The following is a 19290-nucleotide window of genomic DNA, read 5'->3' on the forward strand; positions in this document are numbered from 1 at the left end:
CGTTGGTGCCACATTTGCGCGAGCCCAGAGAGGCTCAGGGGGACAGTGTAATTGTTCAGAGCCTGAGAGGCTCCCACGTTGGCCCCATCATCTACAGCTGCCCAGAACTTCGTGGGCAGCTGCCACGTTTAGGCCCCTGACATTGGGACACAGGGCGTCCTAGCCCCAACAAGGCCAGTGGCCTAGGGACTGCCACAAGTGGTGGCTTATGTAAGTTTTTGCGCTATTGAGTTGTGCTCTGGCACCTCTGAATGTTTTATACATCATGTGTCTTCCTTGTTCTTAAACCTCTGAATGTGTTGGTTATACATCATGTGTTTTTGCTGTGTGCTTACCTATGTGTGTTTAGACTAGTGAGACATTGCCTACTGTAGTTTTTACTGGTTAGGCCCAAATTGTGTCTGGCGTGTGATTGGCTGGAGCCTGGCTCCAGGACTGAGCCTGGGCCTGCTTGTGGATTGAATGTCTGGTTTGAGGGTCCTGAATGGGGCTGGGTTTTCCCCACACAATGCTGGCTCCACCTCATTGGGTGCGTCTGATGTCCCTAGCCTGGCCAGTGAAAGGAATTCCCTATAACCAGTTGTAGCAGGTTCTCACACTGCCTGCACCCTGCTAGACAAAGGATTTCTCTGTATAAAAAGGGGCTGTGCCCCCTTCCAAAATGTTCTTGTTTCTGACTGGAATCTGCCAGGGAAGTGCTGCTGCTTGGGCTCAGGAGAAGGCGTGCCTCCCTGGGCCCTGCCCAGCCCCTGGATACCTGATGGACCCTGTGCTGGGACCCCCCTGCTTTGCCTGGGGGAATTGGAGGACTTTTCTTTGCTGATAGGCTGGTTTCTCCAACTCTTGGTTGCAGGACTTTGCTGCATCACCTGATTAACTTTGCTGTTTTTCCTGTCCTAAGCACCTGGGAGAGCTTTATCCGGCTTGTAGCGCTGGGAGCGCGCTTAATGCCCTCTAGCGCTTGGAAGTGCTTTATTTTCACATATAGCGCTTGGAGCGCTTTATTTTTGGTTCTAGCGCTAGGGAGCGCTTTATTGCTGTAGCGCTTGGGAGCGCTGTTCCTGGGCCCCTTGCGCTTGAGAGCGCTGGATTCATCAAGTCCGGTGCCCACCCGGCTTCCAACATATATTTATGCCCTCGTTTGCCCTGAGGAGAAACCGCTGCGGCCCGTGCAGCCATCCAGGAAGTCAGGCAGCCGGTGGCCGACGTGGGCGGGGTTTAGGCGCGACCCGGAAGTGCTCCGGTGGTGTGCAGGAGGAAGCGGGGTCGAGAGACCAGCGTGGCCGGGGCTTGAGTGAAGAGCCCTGTGTGCGGGCAGAGCCCCGGCCCGCTTGCAGAGGAGTCCGATGTGAGTGGGAGCCAGAGAGGCTCCAAAAGCGAAGCTGGAAGCCTACCCCGCCTCCAGAGCCCAGCGCGACCCGAGCAGTGAGCCGGTGAGTGCGGGTGGTTTAGAGGAGAAGGGGGCGTCTGGACACATTGCCGGTGTCCGCCCCCCCCCCCCCTCCCAGTAGAGCGACCTCCGGGGGCACTGCATTGTTACTGGAGCCCCGAGAGGCTCCATCCGGCCGGTATTGAATTACGAGTCCCAGAGGCTCTTGGGAACAGTGGGCATTTTCGAGCCAGAGAGGCTCAGCCCGGCCCATTTGTTTTAAGAGCCCAGAGAGGCTCCAGGGCCATTTCCGTGATCTTGAGCCCCAGGGAGGGGGGCTCCAACGACGCCACATTTTTCTTCAGAGCCTGCAAGGCTCAAGGGGCATTTGTAGTTCGAGCCCTGAGCGGCTCCATGGCCCCACAGTTGTTTAGAGCTAAGAGAGCCTCTTGGGGGTATTCATTGATTTCGAGTCCCCAGAGGGGGGACTCCAACGTTGGTGCCACATTTGCGCGAGCCCAGATAGGCTCAGGGGGACAGTGTAATTGTTCAGAGCCTGAGAGGCTCCCACGTTGGCCCCATCATCTACAGCTGCCCAGAACTTCGTGGGCAGCTGCCACGTTTAGGCCCCTGACATTGGGAAACAGGGCGTCCTAGCCCCAACAAGGCCAGTGGCCTAGGGACTGCCACAAGTGGTGGCTTATGTAAGTTTTTGCGCTATTGAGTTGTGCTCTGGAACCTCTGAATGTTTTACGCATCATGTGTCTTCCTTGTTCTTACACCTCTGAATGTGTTGGTTATACATCATGTGTTTTTGCTGTGTGCTTACCTATGTGTGTTTAGACTAGTGAGACATTGCCTACTGTAGTTTTTACTGGTTAGGCCCAAATGTGAGTTATGCGTAATGTGCTATGCCATTATGCCTGTGACACCTCTGAATGTTTTTATGCATCATGTGTTTTCCTGTGCTGCACCTCTGAATGTGCCTTGTTCTTACACCGCTGAATGTATGTTTTATGCATCATGTGTTTTCCTTCCCTACACCTCTGAATGTTGTGATGCATCATGTGTAATGCGTTCTTGCCTATATCCCTAATTGTACTGTGATACTTAGGTGGTTGTTCTTTCTAGTACAGGTGGTCCTAGTGAGGTCCTGGTTCACTGCGTGACATTCTCCTAAAGTGTTTAGGGTTGCGTAGGTGGTACTTACCTGTTACCAGTGGTTACTGGTTGTGTGCTATATTTGCTAATTTGTGCTACAGTGATTTTATATCCTATATTCTAATTTCTACTAAGTGCTGATTCTGACAGTGGCCTATGTGGCCCTGTCCTAGTGTAAATAATCCCTTGTGAATATTGCCCGTGCCAGTTGGCACAATGTATATTGTGTGATACTATCTGATGTGTGTTTACAATACAAAAGTTATTTTTATATAACCTTGTGTGGAGTTCCTTTTGTGGTGTGCCTAGGATGTTGTTGCTGTTGTGTGCGTGCGCAAATGCTTTACACATTTCCTCCAGGATAATCCTGTCTGCTCGTGCCAAGGTACCAAGGGGGTGAGCAGGGGTTATCTTGGCATGTGACTCCTTTGCCCTGACTAGAATGGTGGTTTCTGCCTGGCTTTGGCGTCAGCCTTAGCCAACCAGAAATAGCCAGTTCTAACAGCATCATATTGGGAACACTGTTCCCGCAGCCAACTGTTGAGAACGCAGCAAGCTTTTTCCTTACTCTTCACCTCATCATAGTCACAAAGTTCTTTATACATTTCCATTATTCTACAGACACACACTGCTTGGAAAGGATGTCGCCCACATGGCCAACATACTTATTGTGAAGCATCTGCATAGAAATAAGATTAGCGAATGTTCATGATATGATGGGGCACAATGCAATATAAGCTCCAATTATAAGGCTTTTGACTTAACAGAGAACACCTGCTTATTAGGGGACACCCCAACAGTCCTCCCTGGTACAGTTACAGGGCATTTCGTCCTGGTTACGCCAGCATGCAACCGCTGAAATTTGTGTGGAAAAAGCTACAATATTCTAAGGTTCATCACTAACAAAACGGGAAGGCAGGGAACATGCTTTCAACTTAAGAGTAGGATAAACCATGCCTCTCTTATTAAACTATTTCCTTTTGTGCTAAATTTTTTTACAACACCATGTGGCACTCTTGCATGCATGTACTGTGCTTTTATATACATTTGTTTGGGTTATTATAGGTTTATGAGGCTTCCTACTATTTTATCAATGATTAAGCCTTATACATTGTTGAAGGAGACATGAGCATATGTAGTTCGGTTGGGCCACAATCACTTTGCCTAAAAAAAGTTCTTGTTTAAATCTATAGGCATTATCCAGACTGCAGCCACAGAAATTGGTTTATTTTTATTTCCTTCACTTTTGCATGCTTCCTAACAAACACACAATGTATGGCTAGATATTTGGGTAGTTAAATAGGATTCCTTTGTCCTGAAGAATGTCACAGACCCCTGCGGGGGATCATAGATGATGGCTGAAATATGGCAACCCTAGGATGAGGGGGGTGGCTAATAACCTCAACATCGATACTCGTGTTTTAACCTTACCGTAGAAGACACATATGAGGGGGTTATTGACAGCATATAGGTAGCTTTAACATATGGAGGAGCCATTCTGAGCATCCACCTGGGTGAGGTACAGACAAAAAGTTAATGACACTTCGGTGGGTAAGGTTCATGCGTCCTTCAAACAGAAACCTTAGGAAGGTACAATTTAACTTGATCCTAATTGGGTCATATTCTGAGAGTTCTTCACAACTTTTCTGGACTAATCATATATGTGATCCAACCAGAAGGAGGGCCAGAATAGTCTGCCATTTGTTAGCATTTGTGCAATATTACAATTGGAGTGTCTTGTTTATTTTGCTGCGAGTGCAACAACCTGGAAAGTTCAGTTAGAAGTGTGTGTGAGTGTGTGAGTGTGTGTGTGTGTGCGGAGGGGGGGCGGGGGATGAGCGAGGGCGTGTGTGGGATGTTATATTCGGTCTACAACATCAGAAGCTTTAAGTCACCTGGTGAAACAGAGATAACAGCAATCTGAAGAGAAAAAACAAATTGGGGAAAAAAACATAGCCAATTCCTCCTCCTACCTGTGCCTTAGACTTCTATCAAAATCCACGTTGCTCTGTGGCGTGAGAACTCCGTTGACAGCATACGGCTGTAAAAACACAAAGTAAAGCTGAGGCAGATACAGAGATCATAGATAAAACACACCTACACTAGTATGGGAACCAGACACAGCCAACAGCCAATACCTTAGCAGCTTTTACCCAGTCATCCTCAGCCACTCTCAAAGACCGTAACAATATCGCTCCAAATGGCCACATGAAAAGCAACATTTCAGACTGAAGGCAATCAACATTACGGAGCCATGCTGCTTAAACCAGAGTAATGTGAAGTTCAAGATAGGAAAAAATAGGATGCCAAAGCAGAGCAAAAAATTAAGTCAGTTCACTTAATGAGGAACACCCACTTCCCTTCCCCCTTCCTTTCCCCGACTAAGAACAAGATGTACTGTCTGGGTGAATATCTTTAAATGAAAATCTTTAAAGATAGATTGTGAAACCTTTTGTTGTCCACTACCTCTGGATTAGGAGTGCAATCCTGTGTAGAAAGGACCACACGGTCACTGACCACAAAATTCCTTTTAAGGCGGGCAGTGCAAACTCTCCAAAACCATTAACACAGCAACACTGTTGTAGGCCTAAGCTGCACTGAAGAAACCTCACATGCAACATCGCAAAATCATTCAATTTAGGCGACAACACTACTATTTAAAACAAGCATTGGAAATGCAATAGGTCTCGCAGCATTAGAGTTAGTGCTTTTAGAATTGTTTATGGGTTTTTTTGTAAATCTTTAGCATTTTTGTTTCCTGTAGTCAATGCTAAAGAATTAAAAAAAAAAAGCCATAAACATTTCTAAAAGCTCTAACTCAAATGCTCCGAGACCTATTGCACTGTGTGAGGGTGAGGGGTTGAGGGTGAGTGAGGGTGAGGGTGGGTGAGGGTGAGTGAGGGTGAGTGAGGGTGAGGGGTTGAGGGTGAGTGAGGGTGAGTGAGGGTGAGAGAGTGAGGGTGAGTGAGGGTGAGTGAGGGTGAGTGAGGGTGAGGGTGAGTGAGGGTGAGTGAGGGTGAGTGAGGGTGAGTGAGGGTGAGTGAGGGTGAGTGAGGGTGAGTGAGGGTGAGTGAGGGTGAGTGAGGGTGAGTGAGGGTGAGTGAGGGTGAGTGAGGGTGAGTGAGGGTGAGTGAGGGTGAGTGAGGGTGAGGGTGAGTGAGGGTGAGGGTGAGTGAGGGTGAGGGTGAGTGAGGGTGAGTGAGGGTGAGGGTGAGTGAGGGTGAGGGGTTGATGTTGAGGGTGAGGGGTTGAGGGTGAGTGAGGGTGAGTGAGGGGTTGAGGGTGAGTGAGGAGGAGTGAGAGTGCAAGAAAGTTGCAGTTTGGCTTTGAAACGGATCTGAGAGGTGTCTGCGTGATAAATGAATGATGCATAGGAATGGACAGAATGGGAATGTGTTTCGAGGACGTGCTCGGGGTGTGCATACTGGAAGCAGGGTGATGGATTCGAGGCTATGAGCGAGGGTGATGCCGAGCTCACCTCAAGGAGAGGGTGAGTGAGGGTGAGGGTGAGTGAGGGTGAGTGAGGGTGAGTGAGGGTGAGGGTGAGTGAGGGTGAGGGTGAGTGAGGGTGAGGGTGAGTGAGGGTGAGGGTGAGTGAGGGTGAGTGTGAGTGAGGGTGAGTGAGGGTGAGGGTGAGTGAGGGTGAGTGAGGGTGAGTGAGGGTGAGGGTGAGTGAGGGTGAGGGTGAGTGAGGGTGAGTGTGAGTGAGGGTGAGTGTGAGTGAGGGTGAGGGTGAGTGAGGGTGAGGGTGAGTGAGGGTGAGGGGTTGATGTTGAGGGTGAGGGGTTGAGGGTGAGTGAGGGTGAGTGAGGGTTTGAGGGTGAGTGAGGAGGAGTGAGAGTGCAAGAAAGTTGCAGTTTGGCTTTGAAACGGATCTGAGAGGTGTCTGCGTGATAAATGAATGATGCATAGGAATGGACAGAATGGGAATGTGTTTCGAGGACGTGCTCGGGGTGTGCATACTGGAAGCAGGGTGATGGATTCGAGGCTATGAGCGAGGGTGATGCCGAGCTCACCTCAAGGAGAGGGTGAGGGGCCAGGGCAGAAAGTAGGTGCAACAGAAGGAGCTGTGTAGCAAGAAACGCTGAGGAACGTGACACTGGTACTGCATAATGTGAAGTGTATTCCCCGCAGTGCTCAACGTTCACGGGATTTAATAAACCAAAATACACTGTCAGCAACAGCAGGGACTGGTTATTTGATGTTCCGACAAACATCGGTCTAGTCTGTGCTTAACCGCGATCAGCCGCCAGGGGGTAATGCAAGAAAATCTATCTGCAGGTTTGCTTTTCACTCCGTAAAACATGTTTATTGGAGCAAGTCCAGTGCTGTGCCTACCTGAAAGTCTTTTGTAATCTCTTTTAGATGTTCTAATGTGGCAAGTGCGGATATACACGAGGTGTTGTATTCCTACTGATGCCACACTGTTAACTGGAGCGAGAGCTAGCTCCTAGGATCCTTATAACGAATAATTGGGGAATGGCTGAGGGAGAGGATGAAGCGTGGGTGCTTCTGCAGGAATAGCTCACAGCGATGCGTCATGTAACTGTCAAAAAAGTTGGAGAAAGGAACGTTTCAGGTGAGGATGGCCCTGCAAAAAGTCTGCAAAGTTATTGTTTGTGACGTCAGGGGGGAAGTGGGGATTTAAAAAAAAATGCGACACGGCGGGCAGGGGAGGGGGCGGAGCGGGTAAAATAAACAAACAAGACGGAGGGAAGAGAGGGGAGGGGGGAGGAGAAATGCGACACGGCGGGAAGGGGAGGGGGCGGAGCGGGTAAAATAAACAAACAAGACGGAGGGAAGAGAGGGGAGGGGGGAGGAGAAATGCGACACGGCGGGAAGGGGAGGGGCGGAGCGGGTAAAACAAGACGGACGTGCACGCGCTTTTAAGCTCAATGCGCATGCGCATTGAGCTTAAAAGTCACGGGCACTGCAAGGAATCGCCAAGATTACTTGCAGTGGATAAAGAGTGGATAAGCCCCCATAGTCTCGCTTGCTCGATGCGCATGCGCATCGACAGGCGAGACCTAAAAAGCAAACAAACTGCTTCCACTGTCTTACTCTGGATTCCTTCAGAGCAGAGATGCAGACTAAAGAGGCTCGCTGGCAGGCCATTCCAGTGTGGTCCGGCAAATTCTACTCCACAAGGAAAACATTTTCATAGAAGGTTGACTAGTTGAATAAGCTCATATATTTGTTGTTGTTATCTGCATAATGTTATGCCAAGTTCCTGGCGGGTATTTCTCTAATATCTTGATTGAGTAGACATAATTTGTGATCACTTGCGTCAGTAATTGCAAGTTCAATATAAGAGCTAATAAAGCTCAATTTTTTTTAAAAAAGTAAGACTTTTCCCACAACTCGTGTGCCAATTCCAAACAGCAGCTAAGCAATTTGTCAAAGCCAGGCAGCAGCCTCACCTTTACACCATTCTTTTCTCTCGGGTACATGGACGAATTAAAACTAAAAATAAGTCTTTAAAACTAATCACACAATAATACTAAATACAAATAATAGACAGAAGTCCCCCTTACTTTATCGGCTGCACTAGTTGTAGAACAAAAGAGCGGATTCTTTGAGGACACACCTGAATCCATGACCCAATGACTAAAACCAGAGTTCTGCTCTCGACCTGAAAGCCAAGTTAGTGCTACTGGAGCTAAAATGATGCAAATGCAGATTTTTAAGTAAATGCCTAAACTTATACCAATTATCTATGAACGAGAGCCCAGAAATCAATCTCCAAGCAAAATCATGCATCTAGAGACCACCAAGCAACACTGTGCATTCTGAGACCATTGCGCAATGTCCTGCATCTGGAAATAAACCAGCAAAGCCTTGTAGGTGGAGAGTACTAAGCCGGGCTTCGTATCACGAGACAATGGAACGCAGTCCTGCATCAAGAGAACACCGTAAAGGACCAGTATTTTGAGACACCAAGCAAGAACCATCATCCACAAATGACTGAGCAACCCCACTCTCCTGAGGCCATCCAGAAAAAATCATGCATCTTAAAATCACCAAGCAATGTACATATCCCGAGGCCACCAATCAAGGCTTCTCTATCCAGAGACTCTAGAAAAAGGCCTCGCACTCAGAGGCATGCTTCCTCCTACTCCTTGTGGCAGTCACTCCAAATTCTTATATATTGAGCCACTGCTACACACTTCTTTTCCGGAAGTCCTAACCAAGCTCCAACTATCTCCTGCAGACCCATTTAGATCAACCAACCCTTCATCATTCACGCTCCCATAGGCACTGACAGTTTCCGCTATGTAGCCAGACAATGAGTTTCTCAAAACTTACCCCATATGTGAAGAGGACACCGCCAGGTTTCAACAGGACTCCCGCCCCTTCGAACAATCCCTGGAGAAGGAGACAGTGTAACCAACATTTTACACACAACCCTGAAACAATTAAAGAAATATTACAAAGATAACTTGACTAGAGAAGAACTACTATTGTGTGTTGAGGCACCGGCATGCCCACACAAAAAACACTCAAATAGATCATAAAAGATCAATAAAATCAGAATAAAACTACATTAAAACCAATGTTACAAATCAAATGCAAAACTAATGTTAAAAATAACCCCAATGCATGCTGTATTCTCACAAGATCAGTTTTATTTCATGTTATTAACTTCACATTTCTCTAGTAATGTTCTCAGAAACGTTGATCTCGTTTTACTACATTTCAGGCAATTCAATAATAAATGTTCCAAAGCATCTTTTAACACGTCTTTACAATTAAGGTTCTCATTAAGCACATTTAGACCGACTGATGAGGAATCAAACAATCAATCAATCAGTATTCGTTAAGCACGACTACTCACCCACTAGGGTTTCAAAGAGAGTTTAGGCATTGATAAACTAATATTTAATACATTATAACTATAACATTTTATAGACTTTTCCCAGTTTAACTAACTTTTAAGAATCACTTACCAACTCATTGCAGCTACTGATGGTTTGTGTTAATTAAGAAGCCTACATAAGCCAATTACCCTCAGCTTCTCCTGCTAAACTGTTCAGGTCCAACTCTAACCTGATTACCCCACTCTGGAACGCTTAATGCCACCTTGAAAAGCTATCCTACATTTTTTAAATGATACAGGTGCTTAAAAAGTAATGCCTCATACCCATGAATGACCATCAGGCACATTTTTATATTTATAAACCTTATAAATGGGGGGAGTGATAATCTGTGACATTGATCATTAACTTGCTAACGCCTCATATTGTGCAAGGCAGTTTTAGCTCATCTCCCAGTGCGATTTCGAACAAAGACTGCTCGTAACTAGTACTGTAAGTTAGCATATTGACCAGTTACAGTTTGGTGTATTTCAAAAAAGAATTAAATTGAAAAAGGAGGAGCTATGCGTGCGTCCAAGATGGCCGCGTGAGCTTAGGGCTCCCAAGACCCCTGCTACCTCAGGGCATATCCTGTTATTAATCCTGTTTCCTGATGGTCGATTGTCGCTGTGGAACTGAAAGTGCCTTGAATGCTAAAATCGGGGTCTCTCTGAGCCTCCAGTAACCGAAGATACAGCGCCAAGAAGATGGAGGCCTACTCGCCCCAGAAACCGGGGTGCCAAGTTGGGATTGGGCCCCGGCTGGAGTTTGTCAACAACGGTGGCTTGAAACCGGAAGTCGCCGGCCCTTCCCCCATCTTGGGGGAAGGGTTCCCCACGAATCTGTCTGGCGGCTGTCCTGACACTACCCTGAGATCCAGACACTGGGTGAAGGACTGGAAGCGTACGACACTGCAAAACTGGATATTGTCTGGCCAACAGTCTGCTGCAGGCAGAGGACTCGCTCTTTTATTGTACTTGTCGCATGTAGTTGGTGGCGCTTTGTCTGCTTCCCTGAAAATGGTGTCAAAATCGGACACAGACAAACAATTGCTTAAAACTACTAGAGGGGTCAGACATACACAAGTCAATAAGATGGACAGATATACGCAATCTAAAGGGTCGCCTTCCGGTTCTGGGAAGACGCAGGAAAGTAGTAGTGAGACATTGATGACTTCGCCCGAGCCTACACTACAGGACATGATGACCGGCATTGAAGGGGTGAGGTCCTCACTCGGTCAAAAACTGGAATCTTTGGACCATAAGTTGGACACAGTCCCTATCGAGGTCAATTTGATTCGAGCGGACCTCACCAAAACCAGTGAAAAAGTAAAATCGCTTGGCATTAAAACGACGAGTCTCACAGAGGATGTGACGCAGCTGCAACAAGAGGTTCGTAATTTGAAGGCCTCGGGAGAGGCCACATGCCGTAAGTTGGACGAATACGAAGGAAGGGCCCGACGAAACAATGTACGCATTATTGGTGTACCGGATAAGGCCGAAGGTCAAGCTGCGGACCTTTTTGCGGAAGACATTATCCTGAACCACCTGAAGCCGAAAGGATTGGGACATTACTTCCTGTGGAAAGAGCGCACAGGATTCCGGGCGGAAGAACGAAACCTGGGGCCTCACCTCGGCCGATGATCGCGAGGGTGCTCAACTTCAGGGACAGAGAAGCTGTCCTGCAGGCCTCCAGGACAGGGGGCCCCCTGAAATACGAGAACTCCTCTCTTAGTTTTTTCCGGACTTCACACAGGCAGTCCAGAGACAGAGGCAAAATGTCATGGGTGTCAAATGGAGACTTTGTGACAAAGGCATGAAATACACCATGTTGTACCCAGCCAAGTTGATAGTGGAACATGATGAGAGTATATTTTTTTGACAATCCTGAAATTGCTTCGGACTGGTTGGAGAGTCTTCCCTCTAAAGAGGAACCGCGGCAACGAAGTGAAGATAAAGAGGCCTTGACTGTTGTTGGTATTGATTGCCGAGGCTGTGGTGGGCCAAAGACAGACTTCGGGAACTATAACATCCTTGGGGACAAGCGGGGATTTGAAGGGTCATCCTCCTCAAGGGGTCTATCTTTTAAATAGTTAGATTAGTTTAGTTGTAGGGCGACAGGCACATTGCAAGTTGGGGACAAGCGAAAGCCGTGCGCAGGGGTGCAGGGTGGAGGGAGGTTTTATGTGGGGGGGGTTTAGTTGTTCATTTGTTTGGTTTATCATATTTTTTGTTGTTTTCAGCATGGGCATCGAGTCTCGGGCATTCTATTGAAAGCTAGCATGTTAGAATTACAGGGTGCGGAGGATGACGACTTCCTTTTCATTTGTGATGATGGGGGGTAGAGATTTAAGGGTTTTGAGCTGGAATGTTAATGGGTTAGGGGACAAAATCAAGAGCAGTGTGGTGCTTCAGTACCTCAAACGATATGCTCCGGATGTGGTGTTACTCCAGGAAACGCATTTGATTGGGAACACATGTCGGGCAATGCATAGAATGGGATATAAGTTGGTGGGTCATGAGGGTTTACGTCTGGTTCTAGGGGAGTGGGAATCCTGATTAGGAAGGCGCGCCCGTTCATGATAGATTCGGTGCTTGAGGATAACAGAGGTAGATACGTTGGGGTTACGGGTCATTGGGAGGGGCACACCCTCTCATTGTTGTCGGTCTACGTTCCCCCTGGTATCCAGGCCACAACCTTCATTGATTTGGGGAGGCTCCTTCTCGACCTCCCCGAGGGACTGACAATTTTGGGTGGCGATTTTAATGCTGTTGTAGCTGGTGCCATGGATAGATATCCTCCCAGGGACGTGGCTCGAGCTGAGAGATGGTTGTCTGATTTACTAGAGGCTATGGGGTTGGTAGACGGGTGGAGATTGCTTCATCCAGAACAAAAACAGTACACCTTTCATTCTGATGCCCATGGTAGCCTTTCTCGTCTGGATTATATTGTAAAGGCAACGCACCTTGCTAGGGGGATTTCAGATCATTCTCTGCTCTGGCTCCGATTTTGCATTACTTTGGGGTCAGGAGGTAGAGTAGCCCCCTTCAATCCATGGCATATGCGCAACCCTAAGATTCGGAACGCACTGATCAAAGCTTTAGATCATTATTTTTGGGAGAATATGGGGTCTGTTGCCTCCTCCGTTTCACTTTGGGAAGCCTTCAAGACGGTTATCAGAGGCCCGGCTCTCTCACTGATAGTGGGGGGAAAAAAGGACGGGAATAAAACCATTGTCGAGGCAGAGGTTGAGATAGCACGCCTTGAGGCGGGATTGGGTGAGGAGGTAACTCAATCTAAATTGCACCTCGTGAAGCTTAACCCCTTCGAGGCTGATGACGAGCTGGGCTCGTCATGGTGTAGCCTCCTCAAACACTGATGACGAGCCCAGCTCGTCATGAACAATGGGTTTTTTAAAAAGTCAGCATACCAGCAGAATAAGCACAGCGCGCATGTGGTTAACCAACTCAAATATATATCAATGGTAACGGATACTGCCAGAGCCCTAAGCAGAGAGCAGCAGGGTAGGTTATATGATGTCGGAGACAAAGCAGGGAAACTTATTGCCTGGTTGGACAAGAAAGATAGAGCAGATCGGGTCATCCCAGAAATAGTGAATGCGGACGGTGTGCGACTCACGAACCCGCAGAGTATAGTGGACAGTTTGGCCGATTATTTTTAGACTGTGTACAGGTCGGTATCGGATCTGCCGGAGGAGGACTCTCTCCTGCGGGATCTATGGCTGCCGTGCTTGTCTGATGAGGACTGGGACCTCATGGATGCAGTTTTCACAGCAGATGTGGTGGCTCAGGCGGTGCGCTCATTGTAAAGCGTTGGGATCCAACGGACTCCCGATTGAGCTCTACAAGTTACGGCCGGATAAGATCGCGCCTTACCTAAGGGACATGTTTGTGGAGGCCCAGGAGACGGGAGTTTTGCCTTATGATCAGAGGATTGCCTCTATTGTGGTTATACACAAGGAGGGCAAACCAAAATCGAGCTGCGCCTCATAGGCCAATTTCATTGTTGAACGCAGAGCCTAAGATACTCGCTAAGCTCCTCGCCAACAGATTAATTAAGGTAATCGGTGGGCTGATACACCCGGATCAGTCAGGCTTCATTCCGCACAGAAACATGGCCTTCAACCTGCGCAGGCTACATGGAGTGATAGCTAGGGCATATACCCTAAGGGAGCCGGCCATAATGGCGTCGCTCGACGGAACAATGGCTTTTGACACTGTGGAATGGCCATATTTATGGGCAGTCCTGGCTAAATTTGGTTTCGGTCCTGAGTTTATTCGATGGGTGCGACTGCTCTATACTGAGCCTCTCGCTCAGGTGGTGGTAAACAACCGGGTCTCTGCGCCATTTTGTCTTTGGCGGGGCACTCGACAGGGCTGTCCCCTCTCTCCACTTTTGTTTTCGCTTGCCCTCGAGCCTTTGGCGGCCTGGATCCGCTGGGAGCCCTCGATTCGAGGTATTCGATGGTCTTCACAGTGTGAAGACAGGATCTCGCTATATGCGGACGATATTCTCCTTTATCTGACCTCACCTCGGAAAACCCTAATTGTAGTGTGTGACGTGTTGGCCTCTTATGGAAGGAATTCGGGTCTGTCCATAAATTGGGGGAAAATCGCTTCTGTATGTTCTTTCCGGGAGACTCTGGTCCCCCCGCGAAATTGCCCCATTCAAATCGCCACAGAGGGATTTAAGCACCTTGGGATTTTCATCTCATTTGATTCTATAATCCGTTACACCAGGAACGTCCTCCCTCCTTTGTCCAGACTGAGGGCTAACACACTCGGCTGGAAGAAGCTCCCTCTATCCTTATTGGGGCGAGCAACACTTTTTAAAATGATGTCTCTGCCCAGCTTCCTTTATGCACTTCAAAACACGTTGGATGTGGTTCCGGCTAATTATTTTCGGGAGGTGGAAGGACTGCAGCGCAGTCTATTATGGGAGGGAAGGCCCCGCATTGCATTGGCCAAATTGATGCTTCCCTGGTATTATGGGGGAATTGCACTCCCCAATATCAAACGTTATTATTGGGCCTCTCAGCTGGCGGCCATCAATCACGGGACCTATGGCCCTGTATCAGACCCTGGTTATGCAATGGACAGGTGGCTTCTCCCCGGTGGTAATTATAATAGGGCACTATATGACAGATCCTCGACTGTGAATCTCACTGGGCCTACTAAACACGCAGTACGTATTTGGCATGACGCCACAAACGCAATAGGATGGCAGGATTGCCTAACACTGGCTACCCCGCTATTTGCGTCGGGGAAAATTAGGCAAGCTTTGGCATACAAAAGGATTCGATAAGTGGGACTTGATTGGAATCTCGACCATTGGTGACATTTAGGTGAAAGGGAGGATTAAAACGTTTGAAGAATTACAGACGCAATTTAAGCTGGGGGAATCTGAGTATTTTAGATATGCACAAGTTACACATGCGCTGAAGGCGGCTCTGCCTGTCGAGGCGGACCTGCCTGAGGCCTCGCCCGTAGAGGATAGGATTTTGGACGGTCATATGCCAGAGATGACTATCTCCCTGATTTATAAAAAAATGATTAACCATAGGTCTGATCTTCTTAAGGAGGTGAGGGATAAATCGATGCGAGATGGTCTTGAAATAGACGATGAAGATTGGCAGTCAGCCGTTTCTTCACCGAAAGAGGTCGCGATCCCAGCAAGGCTAAGGCTTATTCAGTTGAAAATATTGCATAGGGTGTATGTTACTGGACCCCGATTGGTTTGGATGGGGCTATCTGAAAGGATTTGTGTAGAAGAGGGTGTGGTCTTGTTGCAACGTTCGTTCTTGTCCTCTGGGAATGTCGATATATTGTTGAATACTGGAATAAGATACACAACACGATGAGTGAGGTCTTGGAGATCACTTTGCGGCCAGAGGCTAGGAGAAGCGTACTCAATATTTGGGAACCGACAGATCTAAATTCGGCCCAGACCATGTGGGCGATGTTTGGTGCCATGATTGCAAAACGTAATATCGCTCAAAAGTGGGGATCTGGGAGTCAGACTACTCTTGTGGGTTGGAAAGAAGATATGGATTGGTGCAGGTTCGTGAAAAAACTGTTTATGTGGCACGAGGCCGACCCCGTAAATGGTCTTCAGTGTGGGGTACGTGGAATCGATACAGGGGAGATATTTGTGCACCACCTGCCAATTCTAACTTTGATGTTCCGGGCTCACCCTGATCAGAGTATATTTATCCTTAACCCTTGTTCCCCCCCCCTCCCCCCATCCGCATTCTCCTGTATTAAGTGATGTAATATTGGACGATGTCTACTCTGTATAATGCCTTTAACCTCATGATGCCTTGTTTTAAATAAAAAGAAATGTATATAAAAAAAAAAGAATTAAATTTACACTTTTTCTGAACTCTTCCAAAAAACATGATCTACGTCTTTAATGTACAGAGCATGAGATACATTGCTTGACCAGGGCAACTGGTGTTACACTGAAAGACAAACGTATATAGTTAAAACACAAGTTAAGGTATTTTCAGAACTGTAGATATAAACTTCTCCAAGCAGGAAAGGAACCCCCCTCCACCGACACATTGAATCAGATAAAATGCGTGCCAAATGTAGAATCATAAGATAATCTAGTTTGACCCCCTGCTACCAAGTATCAACATCCTTCATTCAGCTGTGACACAGAGTTGATTTTATTAAGAGGAGAGGAGTTTATAGCACAGACCTCAGTGCAATCAGAATAACATTTTAAAAAGTGATTAAAAAATAATACAACATTATATAACTTCAAAGTTATCATTAAAACCAGTCAACATTTTTCAAGGATTACTTGGTACAAGGACAATACAATGCTACAAATAATTTTCAAATATAAGATGGTCAATGAAATAATGCACCATCTGACGGAAGATTAACATGCAACTATTAGTCACTATTACAGTTATATCCATATGATCCAAACTGCTGCAGGATGTATCAGAGCGCGTCCCACCCATTATCAGGATATAGGTATTGGGTGGCTCTATCAGTAAATACATATCTATTTTCTATGTTTGTTTAATTTTCTTTGCTTTCCATCACTCTGTTGTTCAAAGTTGACAAATCATATTTTAATCTGAAAGTTACAAAAAACTGCACATCACCACAGAAAAAACAAGATTGTTATGAGGACTTGCACAGGGTGGCTTCAGTGCACCAAAGCATTGATGCCGCCAGATTGAGGCCGCAAGCTCAAGTTGGGAAAGAAGGCGTCTTAGAAAAGCATACGCTCAAGAGGAATAGAGAATGTCAAAATAAAAAGGGGAGAAAACATGGTTTCATTACAAACAAAACTGTCTCTCGTTGATTTTATCTATGGCTCAGGCACACTCACCTTCGTGCATTGAAAGGGGGTGATGTGGATCATGTTGCTGCAGACGACCAAGTCCAGCGAGTTAGGCTGTAGGTTGCCCCAGCTCTCCCAGCTTTTGGAGGAGTCCAGAAGCAGGGGTGGCAGCACGTTCTTCAGCTTCATCGACAAAGTGTAGGCGGCAATGCTACGTGGAGCACAGGAGAGACACTTAGGAGAAAGACGGCAAAAAAAGGCGGACCAACGCACTGGATGCCATTTCATTTTGGAAGCTAAATCCCCCCTCTATTTCCTTGTCAATTCTTGTTTAATTAAGAGGTTACCTTCTGGCCTGTAATTGTCAAGGCTCCCGCATTTACATTTTTGAACCTGGGAAATCAATGTTCTACCCACTTATCTTGAAACCGACATGCAGCAGTACCACTGGCACAGAGACCTCCATGAGACACACAGAATGTGCGGAAAGCTCCCCTAGTAAAGTTTGCTCTTGCAATTTGGGAAGTATAGTTTTGTGAACTGCAAAGAAAGAATGAAACTGGATCAACTACCTTCTGCTGTTTTATTACATACTTTTGTGAAGAGCAGCATTCATCATAAAATAGCCAGTTGGTGCTGTTTGGTGGCACAGCATTAAGGCTGTTCCTTACAGGCTGCAGGTTTTTAGGTCTCGGACTAGCGTTGCACTGCGCAGCAGTGGGCGCGCAGCCCGAGATTTAATGTTTCTTAGTAGGGGGCTTGAACCCGCCCCTCTTCTCCATTGACTGGCTTCCTAAACGGAGGCCAGCCATTGGAGGAGAGGGGCATCGCTCGGTTCAAGCCCCGTCTTTTCCAGATTCAGGGGCATGTTTTTTCTCTTCTTTCTTGTTTTCGTTCTTTCCTCTTCCCATTGGCTGGAATTTTACCTTCCAGCCAATGGGAAGTGGAGAGAACGAAAACCACGCCCCCAAATCGGAAAATGACGGCGCTTTGCTAAAGCTATTTCGGGCCGACCACCGCCGGAAGAAGTCGTCCTCAGGTGAGTGCTTGTTGCTTGTTTTGGCATCCTCCTGGGTTTTGGGAGGTAGGTGTTGCCCCCAGTAAGGGGCAAGCACAGCCCTTTATCTACCTCGCCTTTCTCGTCTCGCTGTTTATAGCTTTGTTTTCCCACCCAGGGCTTCTGGGGTGTTGTGTATTTTTCCAATCCTTAGTGGGTATGCTAAAGGCGTTTCTTTAGACTTTTTTCCCTGGCGTCACCGGGGTTTCAGTGGCAGAGAGGCCTCGTGGTCCGTGAACAGGCGCCCATTAAAACCGGCACTACTGACTATACTCACTGGAGGTGCTTTAATGAGCGCGGCACCAACGCGGTTCTTTAGACTTTTTCCACCGGAGTTTCAGTGGCCGAGAGGCCTCGTAGTCCGTGAAGCAAGCGCCTATTAAAACCAGCACTACTGACTCTACTCACTGGAGGTGCTTTAATGAGCGCGGCGCCAACGCAAACTTTGAAAAGCCAATACAAAAGTGGTTTAGAACATGCGTCACACTGTTTGTTGGCTTGTTGCATGTTAAATTAGCAGAAACAGTATGCTACATGCATCAGAAGTTCTGAAAACAATTTGCTACTGACTACATTTCCTAGATTGCAACAGTCGCTGCCCAGTGAGATTCTACTTCGATACTGTGTCTCAACAACGTCCATAGCAGCGCTTAATTGACAAACAAAACACTGCGCCTGTGTGTTTTAAAGCTGCACTCGCGTCTGTTCAGAGCAAAAACAGGAATATTAATAACGTTCTTCCTTTCCTGCTCCGTTTAATATCTGAGGCAGTATTGTCGATGTATCTCAATGGGTCTGTACGTCTGCTGCTAAGATCTGTGTGCTACCCTCAAATGAAAGGGTTTGAATTTTAACGTTGCAGTCTAAAGTACTCATTTAAATTTGGTCACGTAATTGGTTTTTAGGACTCTGTCAGTTTGAAAGTTGTTTTTTTAGAAACAGCATCTAAGTAGGTCTGGTACCTGTTGAAATGGAAATACAGAAGCATTAATACTCGCTATGTAAGAGTTGCTGCTTGACACTGAAAACAGCTGGTGCTGCCTGTGATAAAGGGGAATATTTATAACATATTTCCGGCCATGCTCCTTTTAATAACAGGGGCAGTGTTGTCTATGTAGCATAGTACAAAAACACACTTTTTTTATACTTTAATAAGCGCTTCGCCATCTCCACGGACATTGCGCTATGCAATGCAATAGGTGTTGCTTTTGGAAACATGGTCGTGTCTCTGCTCACCCTGCTGCTGAAGCATTGTGCCTTGAGAGCTTTCGCCTTTCTGCATAATATGGACTAGTGTTGTGGATATGTCAGTCCAACGTAAATTGTCGAGTGATTTTATATTTTTTACATGGGGTTTGCCGTCGCATTTAGTTTTACTCGAACTGCCCCAAATTGCCTCATTCACAAATTTTCCTGCGAGTTAATTTAATTACAGGCAAAAATGGCACGACTGTGCACAACTTTTATTGATTATGTCTGAGCGTGTGGCTCCCGTGCCCGAGGACGGAAGGGGGCCCAGGCTGCAG

At 47.0% G+C, this 19290-nt stretch overlaps 1 protein-coding gene across 2 annotated transcripts in view; it reads right to left on the bottom strand.

Annotated features, from left to right (window-relative positions):
* Window positions 1-19290, bottom strand: part of METTL26 (methyltransferase like 26) — a 79553-nt gene that overhangs the window by 32921 nt on the left and 27342 nt on the right. For both annotated transcript variants that reach the window (XR_015300689.1, XM_086941280.1), the window contains exons 2-4: window positions 16756-16918; window positions 8837-8896; window positions 4504-4571 (exon numbers count right to left, since the gene is read on the bottom strand). Coding sequence is in view for 1 of the 2 variants with exons in the window: in XM_086941280.1 (XP_086797406.1) it covers window positions 4504-4571; window positions 8837-8896; window positions 16756-16918 (291 nt within the window). In the remaining variant the exon portion in view is untranslated. The remainder of the gene's footprint in view (window positions 1-4503; window positions 4572-8836; window positions 8897-16755; window positions 16919-19290) is intronic.

This window comes from Lissotriton vulgaris, chromosome 10 (assembly GCF_964263255.1).
Source record: "Lissotriton vulgaris chromosome 10, aLisVul1.2, whole genome shotgun sequence".
Taxonomy (NCBI): domain Eukaryota; kingdom Metazoa; phylum Chordata; class Amphibia; order Caudata; family Salamandridae; genus Lissotriton; species Lissotriton vulgaris.